Source organism: Pseudorasbora parva, chromosome 2, assembly GCF_024679245.1.
Source record: "Pseudorasbora parva isolate DD20220531a chromosome 2, ASM2467924v1, whole genome shotgun sequence".
Lineage (NCBI taxonomy): Eukaryota > Metazoa > Chordata > Actinopteri > Cypriniformes > Gobionidae > Pseudorasbora > Pseudorasbora parva.
In genome coordinates, this window is record NC_090173.1 from 19,416,313 (window position 1) to 19,437,487 (window position 21,175).

The 21,175-nt window shown below is 37.1% G+C and overlaps 1 protein-coding gene across 1 annotated transcript in view; it reads left to right on the forward strand.

The window, feature by feature from the left end:
- The window catches only part of tmem104 (transmembrane protein 104), a 63,251-nt gene that overhangs the window by 14,002 nt on the left and 28,074 nt on the right, over nucleotides 1-21,175 (forward strand). Inside the window, exons 7-8 of the mRNA XM_067458467.1 lie at nucleotides 3,475-3,574; nucleotides 6,040-6,136. Of these exons, the coding sequence (XP_067314568.1) occupies nucleotides 3,475-3,574; nucleotides 6,040-6,136 (197 nt within the window). The remainder of the gene's footprint in view (nucleotides 1-3,474; nucleotides 3,575-6,039; nucleotides 6,137-21,175) is intronic.

Genomic DNA, 21,175 nt, shown 5'->3' on the forward strand with positions numbered 1-21,175 from the left:
TTACAATTTATTTTGTAGCGTTGACCATTATAACACGTTTCTGTTAATACTAATAGCCAATCAGAGGCTTTTATGTTAGGCATCAGAGATGAAGGAATCCGCTGAGTTTTTTCCATGCACATGCCTTTGCTGACTGAATGAGCATAAACATCAAAGTGCAGATACAATGTAAACAAGAGATTAATTTTGCATTGTGGAAAATGTTATCATCTACTCGCAGCTTCCATGATAAAAACAGGAGTTTCTGCGAGAGGGAATAACTCTTTGACCTTGCACTAGGGTGAAGTGATGGGGAACTTTCTTTGCTCACTTTCTATATTTCATTTATTCTCAGTTTCATTCTTCATGCTGCTAAGATAGCCAATGTGACTTTTGTAATTTAATTTTAAAAAAAGCAATAAACTAATTCCTAAATCATTTTTAACTTGTTTTGTCTATGTAGCCTAGAAGAATATATAGGACAAGACGTTTCTCCACCCATAAAACCTTTATCTTTTCTATTCAATAGCATTAATGATCATTATTACAATGTTAATGGTAATAATGATGCCATAATTGCGGTTCTGCCCTGTAATGGTATCCTAATTTTTATGTAAGCTGCAACATTATGCAGTTGTCATGTTAATTCCCATTTATGCATTTATTATATTTATATTAAGAATTCAGATGCAGCTTCTGTTCCTCCTTTACAGTGTAAATGTGACTTCTAATGATGTTGAGAATTTTCTTGGTAATAGTCTGTAGTATTTTGATTTGTTTTTAAAGTAATTGGATAAAAAAAGTGTATTATATTTGACATTAACGATAAAACAGATTCCTTTAATACAGTTATCATTAAAATTAGAAAAGTAAAACATTAAACTAAAAAGGCTATATATTTCTGTTTCATGCATGGGGCAAACATTATCCACTAGGTGGTGGACTTGTTACACTCTCCAACAAACCAGCACTGCCTCTTATGCGCTGCACGCACTCAGGTTTGGTGAACACAAGCACGCACTTGTAGCTTCAGAGCTTTGTGTTTTCTCTGCACAGACGTCACACGCTCTCCCTGTCGACTTTTTGTTATTCTATTAAGCGTGATGTGTTAAAATAGCTCCCTGCGCTCTGACCTTTCCCAGCGTAGAATGGAGTGCAGTGGCCACTTTGGAGGTGCACTTGGGAGAAACTAATGACTATCTGAACAGACTTTGATCGTAAATGTATTAAATGGAAGAGTAACTCACTGTGAAGGAGATTAGTTAAGTTAGTGTGACTTTAGTATTGACTGTAGCTTTAAATATAATACTCGTTTGCCCTCGTGTCTTAGGACATGCAGTAATTTTTATCCTAGTGCAATTGCTAAACACAGCCTTTGTAATGGGGGCGATCGATCCATGAGCCGCCGTTCAGCGCATAGAAACGGCAGGATTTTTTATATGCCGAAATGAATTGTAGTTAAAGGCTTTAATGTTTGTGAATGGACTTTAGGATTGTCAAGGCAGGTGGGAGGTTGTTTTAAAAGAAAATTCACACAGCGACTCTTTGGGTTAAATAGCTTTTGTAAGTAATGTGGTCTGAAATGAACTACATGAAGCCTGGCTTCCATCATTTCATCACTGGACCGGTTTCTTCATGGCCGCTGGTTTATCTGGGCTGCTCACAGTGGCTGTAACCTTCCCACTGACAGGTTGATTAGAAGGCCGCTTCGGATAATGCCACAGAGGAGATAGATTAGCTCATGATTGATTTTGTTTTTAGGTCTGCTTGCTAAGACTATTACTATTACTCATGATGGGGATTTTTTTTCGAAAGCCCTACCATAAGTGTTGCACTTTGGTGTGTAGCTCGTCTTGAACTGTTTGTGCTACATGCATGTTATTGCTCATTGTACTATTAGCGATAAAACGTAAAATCCTATAGAATTGAGTTGAAGGAAGAAACTGAGCCATGTTTTATTTGTGCATACTCACTAAATTTATTTACTTTGGGCATGGTGCTCTTCATGCGTCGTTTTGTTGTTGTTTTTTTCAAATGAATGTACGGTACTATATTTAGTATGTTTTTTTTTATTTAATATTTTGTATTTTTAGGGGATTTTATGGTACCAAATAATATTTGTGCTATATTTATAATCCATTTATTCACTTTTTGAGCATACTTCCACGGTCTTAAATCTTGAATGCTTTAGAGCACATACTTTGAACAAAGTTTGAGCTCTTTTTAAAGAAGACATTTGTAAAAATGTTAAAAATAAATAAAAGCAAACTTTAAAAAAATTACAGAATTTTAAGTTTATTGTTATGAAAAATAATACATTTTAATGGTTTTATATGAAATATATTCTCAAAAACATGTGGCAAGAAAATGAAAGCCATACATTTCAGTAAGATTGTGTTTGGCCGTACTACCAAAAGTTTTCACTAGGTGAAATGTTTTTCTCCAATTCGTTTCCAATGTGGTCATAACGAGGAGTACAAGTGTGTGAATTTTTTAATTTAACCTTTTAGAATCATGTCCATGATTTTATTTTTTGTGTTCACATAGCAAGTGCCAAAACCGTTTACCAAGTTTCATACCATTCCGATGAAAGAAAAAAAAGTTTTTTTTTTATTCTCTTTTTTTTTCCCATGTAGACAAAACGGTATAGAATTTAAAAATGTATGCCATTCATTGGTTATCAGCCACAGGGTGTATCAACCCTAATTTGAATTATCGGTGCATCTCTTTTTATTACATTATAAAATGCATATACAGAAAGAAGCTGCTATTTCTGTTCACAGACATTATAACCTATTGAAACAAGAAGGTTCTGTGAAATGGTTTAAAAAATGTCCTTTTTTAAGAAACTAACTTTTTAAGTAACATCTTTCTGTTGTAAAATGAGCACTGCATCTGGATTTTCACCACTCATCTTCATAAAATGAACTAAAGCTGACAGCAACATTTGCTGCTTTTTATGTGGAGAGAAGGATGACTCAATTAAGCTCATAAAATAGTATATCGTAAATGTTCCTGTATTTAAATCTAGTTTAAATAGTCTGTTAGCTCTAGTCGACTTCAGAGTAATTAATGAGTTGATTGGTTGGCTAGACCGTTTGAGATCCTCGTAGGAGCTCGGGTGAATGATGAATGTGTGTTGTGGTGAAGCCAGTCTGTGTTTTCCCCCTGAATGCTCTCCATCTCATCTCTCACTAGCAGGGACTGAGTGATGGATGGATGGAAGAACAGGTGAAGAGGAGTGTGGGGTTAATGACGAGAAGAGCAGGGGGGAATTTCATAATGAAGTGCTTGCTTCTTTAATTAGGATGATTTATATAGCTCTGATGCAGCTCTATGCATTTAGCATCTATAGTGTTGTGAAGGATTCTTCTAGGGAATGATGCTGCTCATCTTCATGTTCTGTGGACCTCTCCACATGTTTGTATTTGATGTGATGTTTTATGTAAAGCCATGAATCTTCAGACTGAAACACGATTCTGTTTCTTTCTGCAGTTGGTGTCAACATGTTCTACATCTGCATAATCGTGTACCTGTACGGAGACCTGGCCATTTATGCTGCCGCTGTACCTGTCTCACTGATGGAGGTGGCATGGTGGGTTCAAAATCTCTCATCTTGTTCTTGTTGTAGACATTAATTACTGAAACATTTGTTCAAACATTAAAACATTTCATATTGGTTGCATATATCCCAGCCATCAAAACCCGACCAGTTTCTTATAGCAGACTTTTTCCAAATATAAGATAATGTTTAAACCAGATTAAATGTTTTTTGAAAATTTGAGCACATTTTTGTGCCGAACATTTGTATTGGTGTGAATTCGCCTTATTCACCTGGCGGCCATTTTGAAAACTCTAACGCCGTTGTGGGGTACACAAACCCGGAAGCTGGACTCCGATACAGTACTAATCAGTAGCAGCATTCTGTTTCACTCACTTTCTGCCTGCTGTGTGTAACAAAATCATGTAATGCATCACTGATAATATGTTTTCACTGATAATATGTAATAAGTTTTCATTTGTTAATGTTTTTTAATTTTCCTCCTAATGTAATTTCTAATGTTCTGCCCTTTTCTGGTACGTTTTTCCATACTTACGATATACAAGCAGGCCATTTGTATTCCTCCATACCAATAAATGTACATAGTTACCATTTACAAACCTAGACCAGTATGCCTATCAATGTGTTTGAATGACTTATTTCTTTCTGATGTTCAGTTGTAAAGTTATGAAAGACATCATCCATGTGTCATAAAATTGTACTTTATTCTTTAGATAAATGGACATTTTATTTTACACATATGAAGATCCAGTAGCTTATACGTACATATCTCCCACATGTAAATTACCTGTATCAACTATAATACTGATCTGCCCACGTTGACACTATATGATAGATTAAAATAAGTTGATAACATCACCGTTTTCTCCAGAATGACTGCAGCCGAATCAAATTTTGTTGCAATATTGTCCTGTTTAACACCGTGAAGCTGCTTTGGAACAATCGGTATTGTAAAAGCGCTAAATAAAGCTGACTTGACATGTCCCAGTCTTGCTATTGCTTGAGCCTTTCGAACTTCGTCTGTAGTAAAATGCAGAAATTACGACCAGGATCCCTTCTGATATTTTTTTAAATCCACTCTCCATGTAATCCCTTATCCTCCGGAAAACGGTGAAAGGTTTGTCCTCTGTAGGATTTTTTCCTGAGTGATGAAGTGCAGTGAAACAGAATGCTGCTGCTGATTAGTACTGCATCGGAGTCCAGCTTCCGGGTTTGTGTACCCCACAACGGCGTTAGAGTTTTCAAAATGGCCGCCAGGTGAATAAGGCGAATGGGCCAAAGCCTACTGCATCATATTTGATATGCAGGTTTCTAAGGCCTAGAGGCCCCTGTTGTACACAATCTACCTTCTGTCATCTATCTTCAGGGGTTATGACACATCTTCTGAAAGGGTACAGAATGTCCTGATCCAAACACAGAAAAAGATGCACCAACGAGTGATATTATATGTAATCATACGCAAATGTAAAATAACGTGATCATCAACATTAAACAGCATATACATCAAAATCGCTTAATGTTACTGAATGAAATGTCGACCTAGGATGCTATAGGAATGTAAAGATGATTGATGGACTCCATCTGTGTTTTGTTCATAGTTCTGAATCCCATACAGAAGCTGAGAAAAATCACATTTTTGTCAAAGTTGCTTTTTTATTTTTAAATGAAACTTTTTCTTTCTTTTTGTAAGCATACGGTCTGTTCTTTCTTTTGACATATTGCATGTTCAAATATTTATGCAACAAAATCTTCTTGGGGCCATTATTTTTTTTGGCAACTTTAAAAATAATAACTTTTAAACAATAATTGCAGAGAAAGGGTTAATAAAGTAAACGTAACAATACATTTTTATGTTGTTACTAATATTTCTGGATGAACTTACTGGGCTGAAGCAACTTTTTACTTGATAATCACATTTTAACATGATTTTTCTAGAAAATAATGACTATATAATCAAATATGATGCGTTAGGCGTTTGATGAACGTTTATTTTGTCCATCTCTTAATAATCATTGTATTGGATTGTATTATATGCCCCCCCCCCCCCCCACACACACACACACACACAATAAAACCAGAGCTTTGATCATAAAATATTATATGACGTATTATAGCCATAGTGACAACTGATATTTATTTGCATTTTATGTTCAAAGTTTGCTATACTTTTATAAAGAAAGATTAGAATTTCATCATATTTTTTGTCCATATAAATATCAGCAACTAAACCAAATTGCATATTTTTGTTTATAATAAAACTGTTTTTACCTTGATTATGAACTACATTCTCCTAAATCATATTATACGAGCCACAAAAGCCTGTTGTATCATATTTGATACTTACAAAAAAAACATTTGCAAAGTGTTCAATAAATGTTTTAATTTCCTAAATTGGCCAAGTCAAACAAGTCTTAGTTTCCTGATGCAAGGGTGCTCTATATAGTATTATAAACTCCTGAAATGGATTCACAGATGTCTAATTGTTTGCCTTCTCGCAGTGGGAATCATTCATGCAGTGCTGGGAGTGTGAAATACAACGATACCGAGTCATGCTGGGGCCCTGTAAAACGCAGAGACGCCTACAGAGTGTTTCTGGTGAGTGCAGCAGCACCCGTTACACAGTCAAACATGCGCACCTCGTTGGCAGCACTTATGCCTCGGCAGGGTGCTGGACTCACACCGGCTGAAGGCTGACGGTAAGAAAGACAAACGAGACACTTAATATTTTGGGGTAATCTCTGTGGACTCCCGTGTATCAGGAGGCTTTTGCGTGCCCTTGAAATTCACGTAGAGCACAAGACGCCGGTGTGATTTCCTCCTCTGCTTTAGCTTCACAACAGTGATTGATGTGCTGATTTATTTCGCTCTGCTCCACTCTCCTTCATCTCTAGAAATGAAGGAAGTGGCTATCCCATCTGCCAATAAAAAGCATTGTTTCAGCTTTTTTTGTTTTTGTTTTTTTAAATCTCACCGCTTGGATAAGCCTCTTATTGCATGTTAACCACAGGAAATGAGCTGATTTTAGAATATGTGCCAATATTTGCTTGCCTTAGAGATGGGGATCTTTATTCCCCTTCATGCTCGGTTTGTCATCCTGTGTTAAGTTTTTGAGTTTAAAAATGAGGTCACATGTCGTGTCTTTATGCATGTCGTGTATCAGCTGTAATTGAGTTTAGTTTATTAGATCATTTAGAAAGCTAAAAGAAACAACCTACATCTTCCATTCACTAACTCTGAATCTTTCGACTAAAAGGTTATCATTCATTTTGCTTCTGGACATGCCCTTAAATAATCATCTTTCTTTTTATGAAAGATTAATCCGACCGGCTTATGAACCGAGTGTTACTGGGGCTGTTCTCTTCCTCTCACCTTCACCTCTGTTGTTGTGAGGAATAAAAATTGCCCAATTTTGAGTCAGGAATGTCCAAAGGGGCCGGCAGTCTGAGCCACCAACTTTATGAGCTTTATCAGACCAGGTGAATCTGTGCCACAGGATGTTGTCTTCCTCTGCTATGTACAAACAGAGTCCAAAAAAGTTGGGGCGCTGTACAAATTGTGAATAAAAAAAGGAATGCAATAATTAACAAATCTCATAGACAATAGAATATATGTACCACATCAGATTTTGATAGTGAAAGATTTTGAAATATCATGCCGAATATTGCCTCATTTTGGATTTCATGAGAGCTACACATTCCAAAAAAGTTGGGAGAAGTAGCAATAAGAGGCCTGAATAGTTAAATTCACATATAAAGAACAGCTGGAGGATCAAATTGAAACTCATTAGGTCAATTCGTAACATGATTGGGTATAAAAAGAGCCTCTCAGAGCTGTAGTGTCCCTCAGAAGTCAAGGTTCCACAAGACTGGAAAACCATACTGGATGCCCGTGATCTTCAGGCCCTTAGACGGCACTGCATCACATACAGGAATGCTACTGTAATGGAAATCACAACATGGGCTCAGGAATACTTCCAGAAAACATCGTCTGTGAACACAATCCACCGTGCCATTCGCCGTTGCCGGCTAAAACTCTATAGTTAAAAAAAAGCCATATCAGCTCATGATCACCTGGAAAGGCTCCATTAATGCTGAAAGGTATATCCAAGTTCTAGAACAACATATGCTCCCATCCAGACGTCGTCTCTTTCAGGGAAGCATTTTCCAACATGACTATGCCAGACCACATACTCCATCAATTACAACATCATGGCTGCGTAGAAGGAGGATCCGGGTACTGAAATGGCCAGCCTGCAGTCCAGATCTTTGACTCATAGAAAACATTTGGCGCATCATAAAGAGGAAGATGCGACAAAGAAGACCTAAGACAGTTGAGCAACTAGAAGCCTGTATTAGACAAGAATAGGACAACATCCCTATTCCTAAACTTGAGCAACTTGTCTCCTCAGTCTACAGACGTTTGCAAACTGTTATAAAAAGAAGAGGGGGTGCCACGCAGTGGTAAACATGGCCTTGTACCAACTTTTTTGAGATGTGTTGATGCAATGAAATTTAAAATCAACCAATTTCCCCTTAAAATTATATATTTTCTCAGTTTAAACATTTGATATGTCATCTGTTGTATTCTGAATAAAATATTAATATTTTAAACTTCCACATCATTCATTCTGTTTTTATTCACAATTTGTTCCAACTTTTTTTTGGAATCGGGTTTGTAATCAAGCACTTGCCAGTTCTTATTACTGCAATAAAAAAATGCATTAATGTAATTATAAAAATAATAATATTTGCTTGAATAATACATTTAAAATATAACAATTATAAAAAAAAAAAAATGTATATTGTATAGTTGCATTAATTTGTACTGAATTTAGGTAATTCAGATTTTTAATTAAAAAACATTAAATTAAAAAAAAGTGTCTGGACACATTTTGCATTTTTGCATAATGTAAAGAGGATTACAGTAATGAGAATTTTGGGGTAAAATGTGCATATTTGTCATGAGAATGAGGCCTCTTAATAGTGGTTCTTAACTTTTTTTGTGTGTGAGGTGAAATATGACAGATTTTTTTTGTGTGTGTGTGTGTGTGAGAGAGATTGATCCATTGAGGTTATGCCATCAAATTGACCACATCAGCAAAATTAAACATGCATTAGTGCATCAGTGTTTTAACATGATCACAAAATGTCAGGTCACGTTTGCATGCAAATGAGTGACATTTACATAAATCCACCGTCTTGGCTCTAACTTGTGTTTTCAGTTTCAATTTATACTTGGCGCTGTACAAGACCACTTAACTGATTTTAGTTCATCGCTTTGATTGCATTTTAATTGCCTTGTTAATTGGCAGTTCCTCAGTGGCACTGTATAATTTCTTTCAAATCAAAGCAAGCTAGTCAGAATCTAACCAGAGTCCTTGTTCACTTATCTGGCCTTGCGTTCTAGTGCTGAACATGCCAAATCTATCTCCTGGCCTATTAAGGAGACTGCTGCTGAGACGTCGTGCAAATCTATTACAGGCACCATAATGTGAGAAAAATGAGGAGATCTAACAGTTATTATATCTTAAATCTTTAGAAATGCATTCATGGCAGTTTTGGGTTGTCTGCTATGGCATCATGTTTCTAGGAAATTTTTTCCAGATTATTGAATTGTATCTGTATAGCTCATATGTCCTTCTAACATGTCTTTATAGTATTTTATATATATATATATATATATATATATATATATATATATATATATATATATATATATATATATATACCTAAGCATCATGCTATCTTTACTTTTGCAGACAGATTGAATTATGACCCCAGCTACTGTAGGGCAGATGCATTAGTTTTTTCTCCCATTTGGTGTGTCTTGATTTTGACTCCAAATGGTACGTGGTCTGCCTAAGAATATATGAGAGGAGTGGTCGGTTGTATCCCGCCGTGGCCAGCGGGATTGATGTTGGACACATTAGTGCAGCCTCATGGCATAAGCTTTAGAAAAGGAAGATTAAGAGGCATATTATGCCGTCACATAACACCTTGCCTGACTATAATCCCTGAGTGGGTGGCAGTCCGTAACACTGTTCTTTCTTTACCTGTGACGCACAAAGAAGGATGTTAGAGATGTCTGTCTTCAGGCAAAAGCGGGAATGGCGAATAGTGGACTAAAGATTTTCAAACTGCACATCTCAGCAAAGGCCTTTTTTAACTGCGGCTTTGCTTTGTATTGCTTAACAGCCATGCTGTACATTGTGTGAAACGTCCTACCTCAGCAATGTATGACAGGGACTTTACACTGACATGTAGGGATGGGTCTGGACAGATGACTAGTTGTCTTTGCGTTCTTATTTGAGTATATTTTTAAGCAGTGGTGCTTAAAAATAGATAATGGCCCTCATTTATCAAAAGTGCGTACACCAAATTTCCAGCGTACACCTTGCGTACACCCAAAACCACGGTGACTTTCAGATTTATCAATATGGACATTGGCGTACGGCACGCTCAAATCCTACGCCAGCTCAGGAGGTGGTGTACGCACGTTTGAGTTAGAGTGAAAATGCGCAGATAAACAATTCCTAACACCACAAAACGCACTGACAAGATATGCTATATGACCCACTGTAAACAACAACAACAACAACATTCAGTGTTTATTTTTGTGCAACATGAACGTCAATGTTTAATTTGTGTGACTTTACCAAGGCGTTTGATTCGCAGGCATGTGTATTCCTCCAGTCGCGTGCCTGTGCGCTTTATCTGACGTTTCAGGCCCGCCTGGCCCGGCAGCTGCGCACGGACTGGGACTAAAATAATTCAGACTGACAAAATAATAAAAATGACCTTCTTCTTTTAAATAATAATAAAATCAATAAAAACGTCATTCTTCTTCTGAATAACAAGCGTCATTAAGGATAAAAATCATAATAATAAGAAGAATCGTACAAATTATGTAATTATTAATGTGAATGGAAGCTACTCCACATCACATCATCATCACTATTGTACACCCCAATACATGTGCCGTGATACAAAATTAAATGCTAATTGTTTCAAAACGTGCTGTAAAATAATGCATTGTGATGGTAATTTATCATCCAAACAGCTTTAAACTGCTGGAGTGCGCTTCTCAACCTCCACACTATTAAGAGTACTCGTAATTTGGGTCCATATTTTGTTTTTGTAGGTGCCTTTAATCCCACTCTTTAAACTCCCAAATAAAACAATTTCGGGTTTTTTTTTCCACTTCCCTAGGGAAGGTCTCGATGGGCACGTCTAAATAGTTCAGTAGTCAGGGCGCTGATCATGGAGTCAGCCCATTGACTTATGCCCTAATCAGTGCCCTGACTAATGGACTAGTGAGATGATTGAGCACGCCCGATCTCCACGTCGGAGAAGTTTCGCTTCTTTGCCATCTTCTGTTTGTCCATGGCGTAAATATAAGCTTGAAGGGATCCCATGGTGTTGAGACTTGTATGGCTTAATATAACATAAATGATGTCTCTTACTGAATTATGTGGTAGAAAACCCATGAAAGATCTACGTTATTTAAAAAATCGATTTTATATTTGGACCATGGGCGGCGCCATTTTGTTTGCGTTCTAGGTTGATGACGTAGAGTGGTTGAACTCCTCAATCAGCTGGCATTACCCGTAGCTATTTTTACCACAACGCAACTCGAAAATTGTTTCAGAGTTAAACAAAACAAATGAATTGCTTTGTAATTGTACTTAAAACACACTCAAACATACATGTGCACACAAACTCACCTACACAAGTCACAAACAGATCGGCGGGCGCGCACACACACACCTCTGACAGACTGCTCTGTCTCAATCGCATGCATCATCACCAAAACATCCTGCCTCTCTTCCTCACGTTACTTTATCCCATCGTCCTACCTAGATATTTCCCTCTGCTGGTCACATTAGGCATTATAGTTAATCTACTATCAACAGTCTATCTAGGGAACAGGATGTGTTGAACAGGATATCAACACGGGAATAGATTGAGGGTTATGTATGCGCGCACGCAATGCGTGCGTGTGTGTGTGTGTTCGCGCCGATCTGTTGGGGTGTGTGTGTGTGTGTTCGCGCCGATCTGTTGGGGTGTGTGTGTGTGTGTTCGCGCCGATCTGTTGGGGTGTGTGTGTGTGTTCGCGCCGATCTGTTGGGGTGTGTGTGTGTGTGTTCGCGCCGATCTGTTGGGGTGTGTGTGAGTCTGTGTGAGAGAGAGAGTTTGTGTGCACATGTATGTTTGAGTGCGTGAAGTCGGACAGCTGTTTGTAAATCGCCTTTACTCGTTATTGCGGTGGATACTGAATGACTGCACTCGAACATGTCCACTATGGTGTCGGACAACACTACAAATGTCCGTCCCTTCAAATAATGCCCTATTTAAGGGTATAGGGTCGATTTCAGATTCAGCCCCTGTCGTGGAGACTGAGCAACCCAACATCTCGATTGAGACAGAGCCTGTCGTGTGCGCGCCCGCCGATCTGTTTGTGACTTGTGTAGGTGAGTTTGTGTGCACATGTATGTTTGAGTGTGTTTTAAGTATAATTACAAAGGAATTAATTGGTTTTGTTTAACTCTGAAACAATTTTCTAGTTGCGTTGTGGTAAAAATAGCTACGGGTAATGCCAGCTGATTGAGGAGTTCAACCACTCTACGTCATCAACCTAGAACGCAAACAAAATGGCGCCGCCCATGGTCCAAATATAAAATCGATTTTTAAAATAACGTAGATCTTTCATGGGTTTTCTACTACATAATTCAGTAAGAGACATCATTTATGTTATATTAAGCCATACAAGTCTCAACACCAGGGGATCCCTTTAATAAAGCCTGAACCTCGTCATTGATGGTATTTTTTAAACTCCATTGTTGATTTGAATAGCAAACAACTCTTACTGCATGCACCGCAACAGACTTCAGTCCCTGTGGTCGAAACACACAGAGTACCAACCCAAAGTCCCTAGGTACTGGGGAAAGTTCCTGAGGTGGAAACAACATGGCTTTTTTTAAACTTTTTATAAGTAACATGGAAGAATGTTGTTTAGGTTGTGCTTTGTCTCTGCATGACTGTGCAGATGAAAATTGTTATCCTATTGCTTATAAAATATTATATAGATGGACATGATCTCAAGCTGACTCGCTGAAGACATTACTTTAGCTTTACCCATTAATAGCACGGTACTTCCTTGAAAATAAATTCCAGTGCAGCGCTACAACAACCATAAACGGGGTTCCCATTGGTCCTTGAAGTCCTTGAAAGTTTGTGAATCTGAAGAAAAAAAAACATTTCACTGCCCTGGAAAGTTTTTGAAAATAAACATACATATACAGGGCCTTAAAAGTGCTTGAATTGATTTTGTCCATATTAGTCCGCTAATGTGTTGTTTCACCAACACTTTGTGGCCTATGCATACAAGCTTGCTTTATTTACATTAGTTACACTTATAACGCGTTATGTTAAGTGTTTCCCACATAAGATACTTTGTTGTGCATTGCCATCAGGTTCATGTGTGCGCACAACTACTATGATGGTACCTCAACGTTTTCAGTGTTTACACCGAAGCCAAATATGTTCAATCAATGACTGCATATTGTTTTTAACAAGCAAAGCAAGTCAACATTACATTAAAATAAAATATTAGGGCAACAGATTATCACTAATGTTTTATGTTTATTAAGATAATTTATTACACGGCTTTGTGAAATACTTGATTCTGATTGGTCATTTGGGCATTCCAGCGGTATGTTATTCCCGGATAACAACCGCTCATCCGGGTACTACAAGTTATCTTGACCGGTACTACTTTTATGCTTAATGCTGGCGCTATCTTGTGGCTGTTAAATACTTAAACAGCCATGGGTACAATGGAAGACTTCAAGACGGGTTTCCTTTATAAAGTTTTAAATATGGATATTTTTCTTACACAAACGCTTCGAATCAGAAGGCTTCTATTAACCCATCGGAGCCGCTTGGAGCACGTTATTTGGCGGACAGCTGCATTTTTTTTATGGACTTCAAAAACAGCTCATTTACAACTACTGCTGGAATTAACGTTAGCCTGGACTTTTTAAATATATCTCTGATTGTATTTGTCTGAAAGAAGAATGTCATACACACCTATAATGACTTGAGGGTGAGTAAATCATAGGCTTGGTTTCATTTTGGGGTGAACTAACCCTTTCAGCATTCATTTTCAACATTTAGCAGCAATAGATAAAGGCTTAAAGCAGTTTGTAATTGTTTTTCTTCGTGGAAGCTTTGCGTAAGAGCTAATAAAATATTTAATCTCAAGACAATATTTTGTTTCTAATTTATTTGAGACTAGTAGTCGTGTAGTAAGCGGGATAATGTACACCCAGCCGGTTGTTATCGCAGAATAAACCCCAACAGAGTGATCAGAACCCCGACGCGAAGCGGAGGCTTTGCGTAAGAGCTAATAAAATATTTAATCTAAAGACAATATTTTGTCTAATAATTATTTATTTGAGACTAGTAGCCGTGTAATAATGTACACCCAGCCTCCGCTTCGCGTCGGGGTCCTGATCACTCTGTCGGGGTTTATTCTGAGATAACAACCGGCTGGGTGTACATTATCCCTTATGTAAACCCTTGAACAAGAACAGCTTAAAAGCATATTCATAGATCTTAACTTCTGGTTACAGCCTAAGCTCTTTTTAAAAAAATGTATGCAAAAGATATCAGATAATTTTAGAATACAGTATAGTATGTATCAAATATTCTTCAGTTTTATGCAAAACAGAACTACGACAAATAGAAAACCAGATCTGTCATATGGCCAAAAATAAATGCATAATTTTTTATGCATTTATAAAACTGTAACTGTAAATTGTTACAGTTTGAAAACTGTAACAATTTATCTTACAAGGTAACATGGTTAACATTGCTCTCACGTGAAATGTATCCCTCCGTTAAGTCCTTGAATTTGAGGGTATTGGACCTACATACATCAAAGTAGTCAGAGAGCTACTTTTTTGTGACGAAGTAGTACTTTTTTGTAGTTCTTACGAGTGACGTATGTACGCAATTTCCCACGAAAACCATCCAGTTAGGTCTAAAATATAAACACTTATAACAGGCTTACCAGTGAATCAAAATAATGTTTAAGAAGGATTGATTATGTGTTTATTAATTATGTAAATTGCTAATTTTGACCAAAAAAATACATAGTATACCTTTTTAAATGTATCCCCTTTTTAAAATGTATTATACCCTTTATTTATTTGAGGATTATATAGTTTAATGTAGAGCAAGTTTATTTTGTAGATTATTATTAAATTATCTATCTATCTATCTATCTATCTATCTATCTATCTATCTATCTATCTATCTATCTATCTATCTATCTATCTATCTATCTATCTATCTATCTATCTATCTATCTATCTATCTATCTATCTATCTATCTATCTATCTATCTATCATGTGTTTTTTTTGTTGTCGTTTTTTTAAAATTACATTTATGATCCAATTTACACTTCGTTTCATGACTCGTTGCACATTAGTTCTTATAATGAACAGAGTGTATAAGCATGTGCTTAATTTATTTTGTTCTCTGCTCAATTCTACAAACGTTTCTTCTTTTTAAGTGTTATGTAGATCACTGCTGTCACCCTTTTATCCCATCATTAAAAAAAAAAAAAAAAAAAACTATTCCAGCACTTGCCGTTCTAGTGGCACAGCAGACAAAGAGCTATTTTTGAACTCGGGCTCAACAGTTGTCCCCGAGCAATGCTATATTTTGAAAGTCCTAGACGCATGACACACACCTCAGGGCTGTGGGACAAGGACAAAAAACAAAAAACAGTATTTCAAAGCAAATTAATAATTGTAATTTCTCTGCTTTTAATTTAGCAGTTTTGTCAATTGTGAAGCACTTCAGTAGATCTGTTTGTCTGGTCTGAAACGGGTCTGGTTAAGGCAGAATCTTTGTGTTGTCTCTCAAGTTAAACAGACCTGTCTGCCCAGCAAGCTGTGGCTTTGATCAGTAGTAAAGGTCCACACTGTGTAAAACGGCCATTTTATCGTTGTTCGCTCAAAGCTGTTAAGAAGATCAGTATACTGAGACTTCATCTGCTGTCAATTCATTTCAGTGTCCTGTTTAAAGAGCATTTTTAAAGAACTGGAGTATCTGCTCAGGTTTTAATGGCATCTGACATCACATGACTGAAACGTTGTCAAGCAAGCACTCCAGTTCAAAGGATATACTTGTGTTCAAGTCCAAGTTGGTTCGTTTAGGGAATGAATTGCGAGTATTCCATGGATCTGTTTATATATGGAAAGGGTGATGTGCAGTGAGGCTGTAAATTGTATCAAGGACAGGAAGATGTCCTCCCTTTTCTCATTGGGCTGGTAATTATTCTGAAGGGGAAGCTGGATTAATGTCTGTACATGATCACCTTTATTCTATGGGTCCTTGTTAAATGAGCTAATTTCCTTAACTATCTTGATAGGAGGATCCTTTGTACCAAACAGTCAAAAGGTACATTTCTCAAGGAGGCATATGATGGTCATTTAACTGCTCGTTGATCACTCCAAACCAGAGGATTGTTGTTGCATAAGCTGAAAGTCGCAGAACAATCCACTTCTAATGTTAGCCAAGTCAATGGTATATTTCTTTAAAGTTATATTTTGGGTCTTTTTATTCCTTTATCGGATAGTACAGTATTGAGATCAGATAGGAAAGCACGGGGCCGAGAGAGAGGAAAGTGACTGGCAAAAGACCTCGGGCTTGGATCAAATGAACGCAGACTTCTTTCAAAAAGTCTTACCAACCAATTTTTTTTTTTTTTTACAGAATTGTACTTCTGGCTGTGACCTCACAACCTTGATGGTTTCTGAATGACTCTATTTTGAAGTGTATTATGACTAAATGGTTTAGGTCAGCTTTGGATGAAGGACTGTTTAGTGTGTAAAGGCCCTTATATGTGAGATAGAAGAATGAACTGATGTGATGTCATTTTGAACAAAATCAGGCCAAACTGGACTTTGTTCAGAGTTCGTTTGCAGTGAGTATATCCGGGCCTTAAGAGTCTGTTTGCGTAGAATATGCAGAGGCTTCTTTAATAATAATTCTTAAGTTCATTTTAGTTAATTTAAAGAATTATTCTTCTTTTTCCCCGTTGGTGAGGTATTCTGCCCACTGAGTGGAGAGATTGTCTTCCTGGCTGACATTTTTAAAAGGTCCTTTCAGCAACCTTCAGTATCCATTGGCCGCCCTCCTAGGACACACATTTGCTCACTCTCACTCGCTCTGTGAAATATGGGTCACAAGCCAGCGTAAAAGAAGAAAAAAAGTGCTTGTGACTTAAGAGACAGCACCCTTTCCCTTGATGTATATAAGCTTTAAGGAACAATTATTTTGACCAAAGAGATGCAAAGTTGGTTTAAAATGTTTGATGCAATAATGGAGGAATATTTACCTGAATTTTTTTTCCAGGCTAAAACAAATTAACCCTGACAGTTTTCCAAAAAAAAGTAATGGAATTTAAAAAAAAAAGTATTTATAGAATAGAATATACGTGCTAATATTGGTTAAAGCTGCACTTGGCTACTTTTGCTCTCGGGGTCCCCCTACAGTTTGGAAAAAATAATGTCCTCAACTACTGTCGTAAGATCTGTCATCCTACAACAGGGGATGCCATCGCGCGTGCATTTGTTGATATGACAGCCCTGATAGCCCTGAACTAGTGATGCGCGGCTCGTCTCATAACCCGCGGACCCCGTATGTCTATTTAATGGTCGCGGGTGCGGGGCGGGTTGTAAAAATATATACAGTGGTACGGTGCGGGCCAAATAACTTCATATAAGCGGCCCGCGGGTCGGTGCAGCACTAACAGTTCCCCTGAACACTGCAAGAGGAGTTCTTCTGGCGTCGCGTGTGAAATGTCTTCATCCCAGGTAACGTTACAGTCAGTGGCATATGTTTCAGCATGTCATATGAATATAATTTCATGGGTTTTATTTTTTTCAAACGCCAAATAATCACGATGCTCACGTTTACAAGCCAGCGTCATTATAGTAGTCTATTGGTTACCGTTTTACAGAATCTATATGATACTTCAGTTCAATGTTTGAGTGGTAGGTAATCACCATAACAAGCATGACAGCATCGGTCGGGCACGCCTCCTTCAGCTCACGCCGATGAGCAAACGCTGGTCACATGTTGATCCTCGTCCTGCCTTTAATCCCATCACTTTTTCATTTCCTCTTATTGCTTTCCTCCAACAAAACCTTTTCTTTCTTATTTGTCTCTGCTGCTTCGCACATGACTATATTATCCGACGAACAAAGTTTGGCTCGCACGTCCGAATGTAAGGAAGTGTGTGTGTTGGTGGAAGTGACGTATATGCCGTAAAGCAGTCGAATTTTGTAGTTCTTTTTTTTTCTCGGGTTACTACTTGAAACCCGAAGTTTAAAAGTACGATTAAAAACGATACAGACCCCATCAGGCTATGGCAGACGTGTCATTCAACCTATTGTAAGTCGATTTATCATCACAAGAGTCTTGAAAATATATTATGAAGGTTGAAAAGTTACCTTGTGCTGCTTTAAACAAACAACAGTACTTAACGTTCATTCAATGAATCTGACTGCGAGTGCATTCCGGCAAATTTTGTTTTACAGTTTTGAGCATTATAGCCAATCACACACGTTTCCATTGAGCTTATGAATGCAGACCAATCAGAGGCTTTCAGATTAGTCATTGCTGATTCGAAGAGTTCAGTGCACACACGGCCAGACTTAATTCTGACTAAAACTCAGTAATTCTCCTACCATAAACAACAAAATGCATATTCAATGTAAGAGATTCATGTCCGTGATGTTAACTAGTGACCAGCCGATTTATTTATTTAAAAAAAAAAATGTAATAACCGATACCAATACTGATTATTTGCATGTTTGCGTCGATAACCAATATATACAACCGATATTTATGTATTATTATTTTTTTTTATTGTTTTTTTTATAGTTATAGCAACAGCACTGAACTGAACGACTTAACTTATTAAACACTGTAATTTTTGCAATTTAACCCCTTACATACAGATGTATGCCATTAATAAATATTGCAAAGTCTTTAAAATTAATGAAAAATAAATTTACAAAGTCTAATGTTTTCAAATGGTGAACATAAATAAATGAGAGTTGAGTCTATCAACACCTCATAAATATAACTAAACATAGTTAAGTTTTAAAACTACGGTTTTAAAAGGTTAGTGTTTAATAGACTAAAGAGTGAATATTCTCTGGAATATGCAAACATTGTCAGAAAAATAAACAAAATCATGAATATATCATCGCTGTTAGAGAGTCCATCTCATCTGGCAAGTTATCGGAATTATTAATAATGTTTTTGACAGCGTCAATTTTTTTAAATACCTGACAGAGCGCAGTTTATTTTTTTATGCCTTTACACAGAACGTCTCTCACGGAGAGGGGCCTAATAATTAATTTTATTTTATTATTTTATTTGAATGTTTATTATATAAATGTTATATAGCAGATGTTAGTATACATTATGTATGATTTAATATTTTATTAATGCTAATCATTAATATTAAGAGCATTAAAGGGTTAGTTCACCCAAAAAGGAAAATTCTCTCATTAATTCCTCACCCTCATGTCGTTCGACACCCGTCAGACCTCCGTTCATCTTCAGAACACAAATGAAGATATTAGTGTTGAAATCCGATGTCTCAGAAAGGCCTTCATTGACACCAATGTCATTTCCTCTCTCAAGACCCATAAAGGCACTAAAGACGTCAATACAAAGCCCATCTCACTACAGCGGCTCTACAATCATTTTATGAAGCCATGAGAATAGTTTTTGTGCGCAAAAAAACCCCAAAACTAAATAGCCACTTGTATAGTGATGGCCGATTTCATTCTTTCACAAATTTTATACACCTGTGGCCATGGAAATAATAATTTTTCAGGAACACCTGAAATTATTTTGAGGGGTGTCCTGATACTTTTTGCAATATAGTGTGTATTAATCTATTGATTATACAGTGGAGTTCTGCGGGTCAAACACAGTATTTTATCTAACCGTCTTACTGGTGTGTCAGCAAGCATTATTTAAATACATTTTTATTTTGTAATAATCCACATAGCTTTGTCATCTAATTAATGATAGGCTGTGATTTGAAATTTGAACATGAATTTTTATTCTTATTTTTTCGTGTGCGTGTGTGTATAGACATTTGATGGAACGTTAGGTCATAAATGTTTGCCTCAAAAGTCATAGAAATGTATTGCTAAAAAATGTGTAAACTCTGAATTTAAAGGATTTAACAGTCAGATTTTTACATGTTACAAGTGTTTAAACATTCTTAATCTTGGCGTTTTCAAAGAAGCTCTCCTAAATGATGATTATTTTACTTTAGCAAAAACTATTGAAACATTTGTAAGTTGACAGTAGTAGATTTTTGTTTAGCAATTTGGGAAGCTCTCTTTTAGAAAGCTGTTTTGCTGTGGGTGGCTCTGCAGGAATAAGACAACGCAGATGGTTTAGTGGATATTAGCTCAGCAGGATGAGGAGTTTGAGCAGTTGCCCACCAGGCGTAGAGTCCTCTCTCTAATCCACAGTGGGACTATCGTGCCAGTGCAAACACTGGCTGACCCACAGTCACACTGGTGAATTTTGCCAAGTGGGGAAGGAGTTGTCGAGGAGTACTATGAAAAGATGTGGCAGATAAACTGGAAAGGAAATGCAGATAAAACAAACTCAGCCTTGGGTTGAGATCATGATATACCACGTCTGTAGCACACTTGACAGCTCTTTATATCTTCTGTAGGATATGCAAGGATGCACCTGTCACAATGCTGTAAACATAGCGTAGTTGATGTCGCAGTGACAGTTCTGGTTCCAACCAATTTTAAGTATCCCACAGCTGTCGGCACATGCTTTAATGCGTCTTATTTTGTTATTAGTAGTGCTCGCTGCCAGAAAAATCCTATAGATCTACTCTAAAGAGCCTCAAAAGTTTGTACAAAGTGCTCTTTCAGGTTCTTATATTGCTCTAGCTCATTATTTTTAATTAATTTTAATTTCCCATCAGTCCATTTCTGCATGCTTAACTTCAGTCCACTAAACAGCTTGTGTGTTCACTGTGAGCTACCTGCTGGGTACAATATTGTTCTCGGTTTGGAAAAGCTGGTTATCTTGTCCAAGGACATCGCAGAATGATGTAATGGTCTTCCTCTGTGGGTGTCAGGACGAGGCTGTACGTGATTTCCATGAAATGAAATCCACAAGCACAACCGATGTCTCATTATCAAGACATCCTTCCGTATGTCACCCTGAACACAGAAGCTACTTGTTTGACCTTCATACCTCATGTTTTTTTGCCTGAAAGGGGTTCAGACTGCTATTTGTTTGGCCATTTTAGATGTACACAGATATTTGTAGTACAAGTTTTGAGATGATGGCAGTGGATTTGATCATTTAATGTACTTGAGCTTTTACTTCAGTGCTTGCCAGATGGAATACATGTTAAAATCAAATTGGTAATAAAAATTGAATTATTTGTTGCAGATTATTGTAGATTTTTATTTATTTATTTCGTCACAGTCTGAAGTCCTGACCTCTTACTATCTAAAATATCATTAAATCCTCTGTAGGCAAGGACATGCGCTAAAT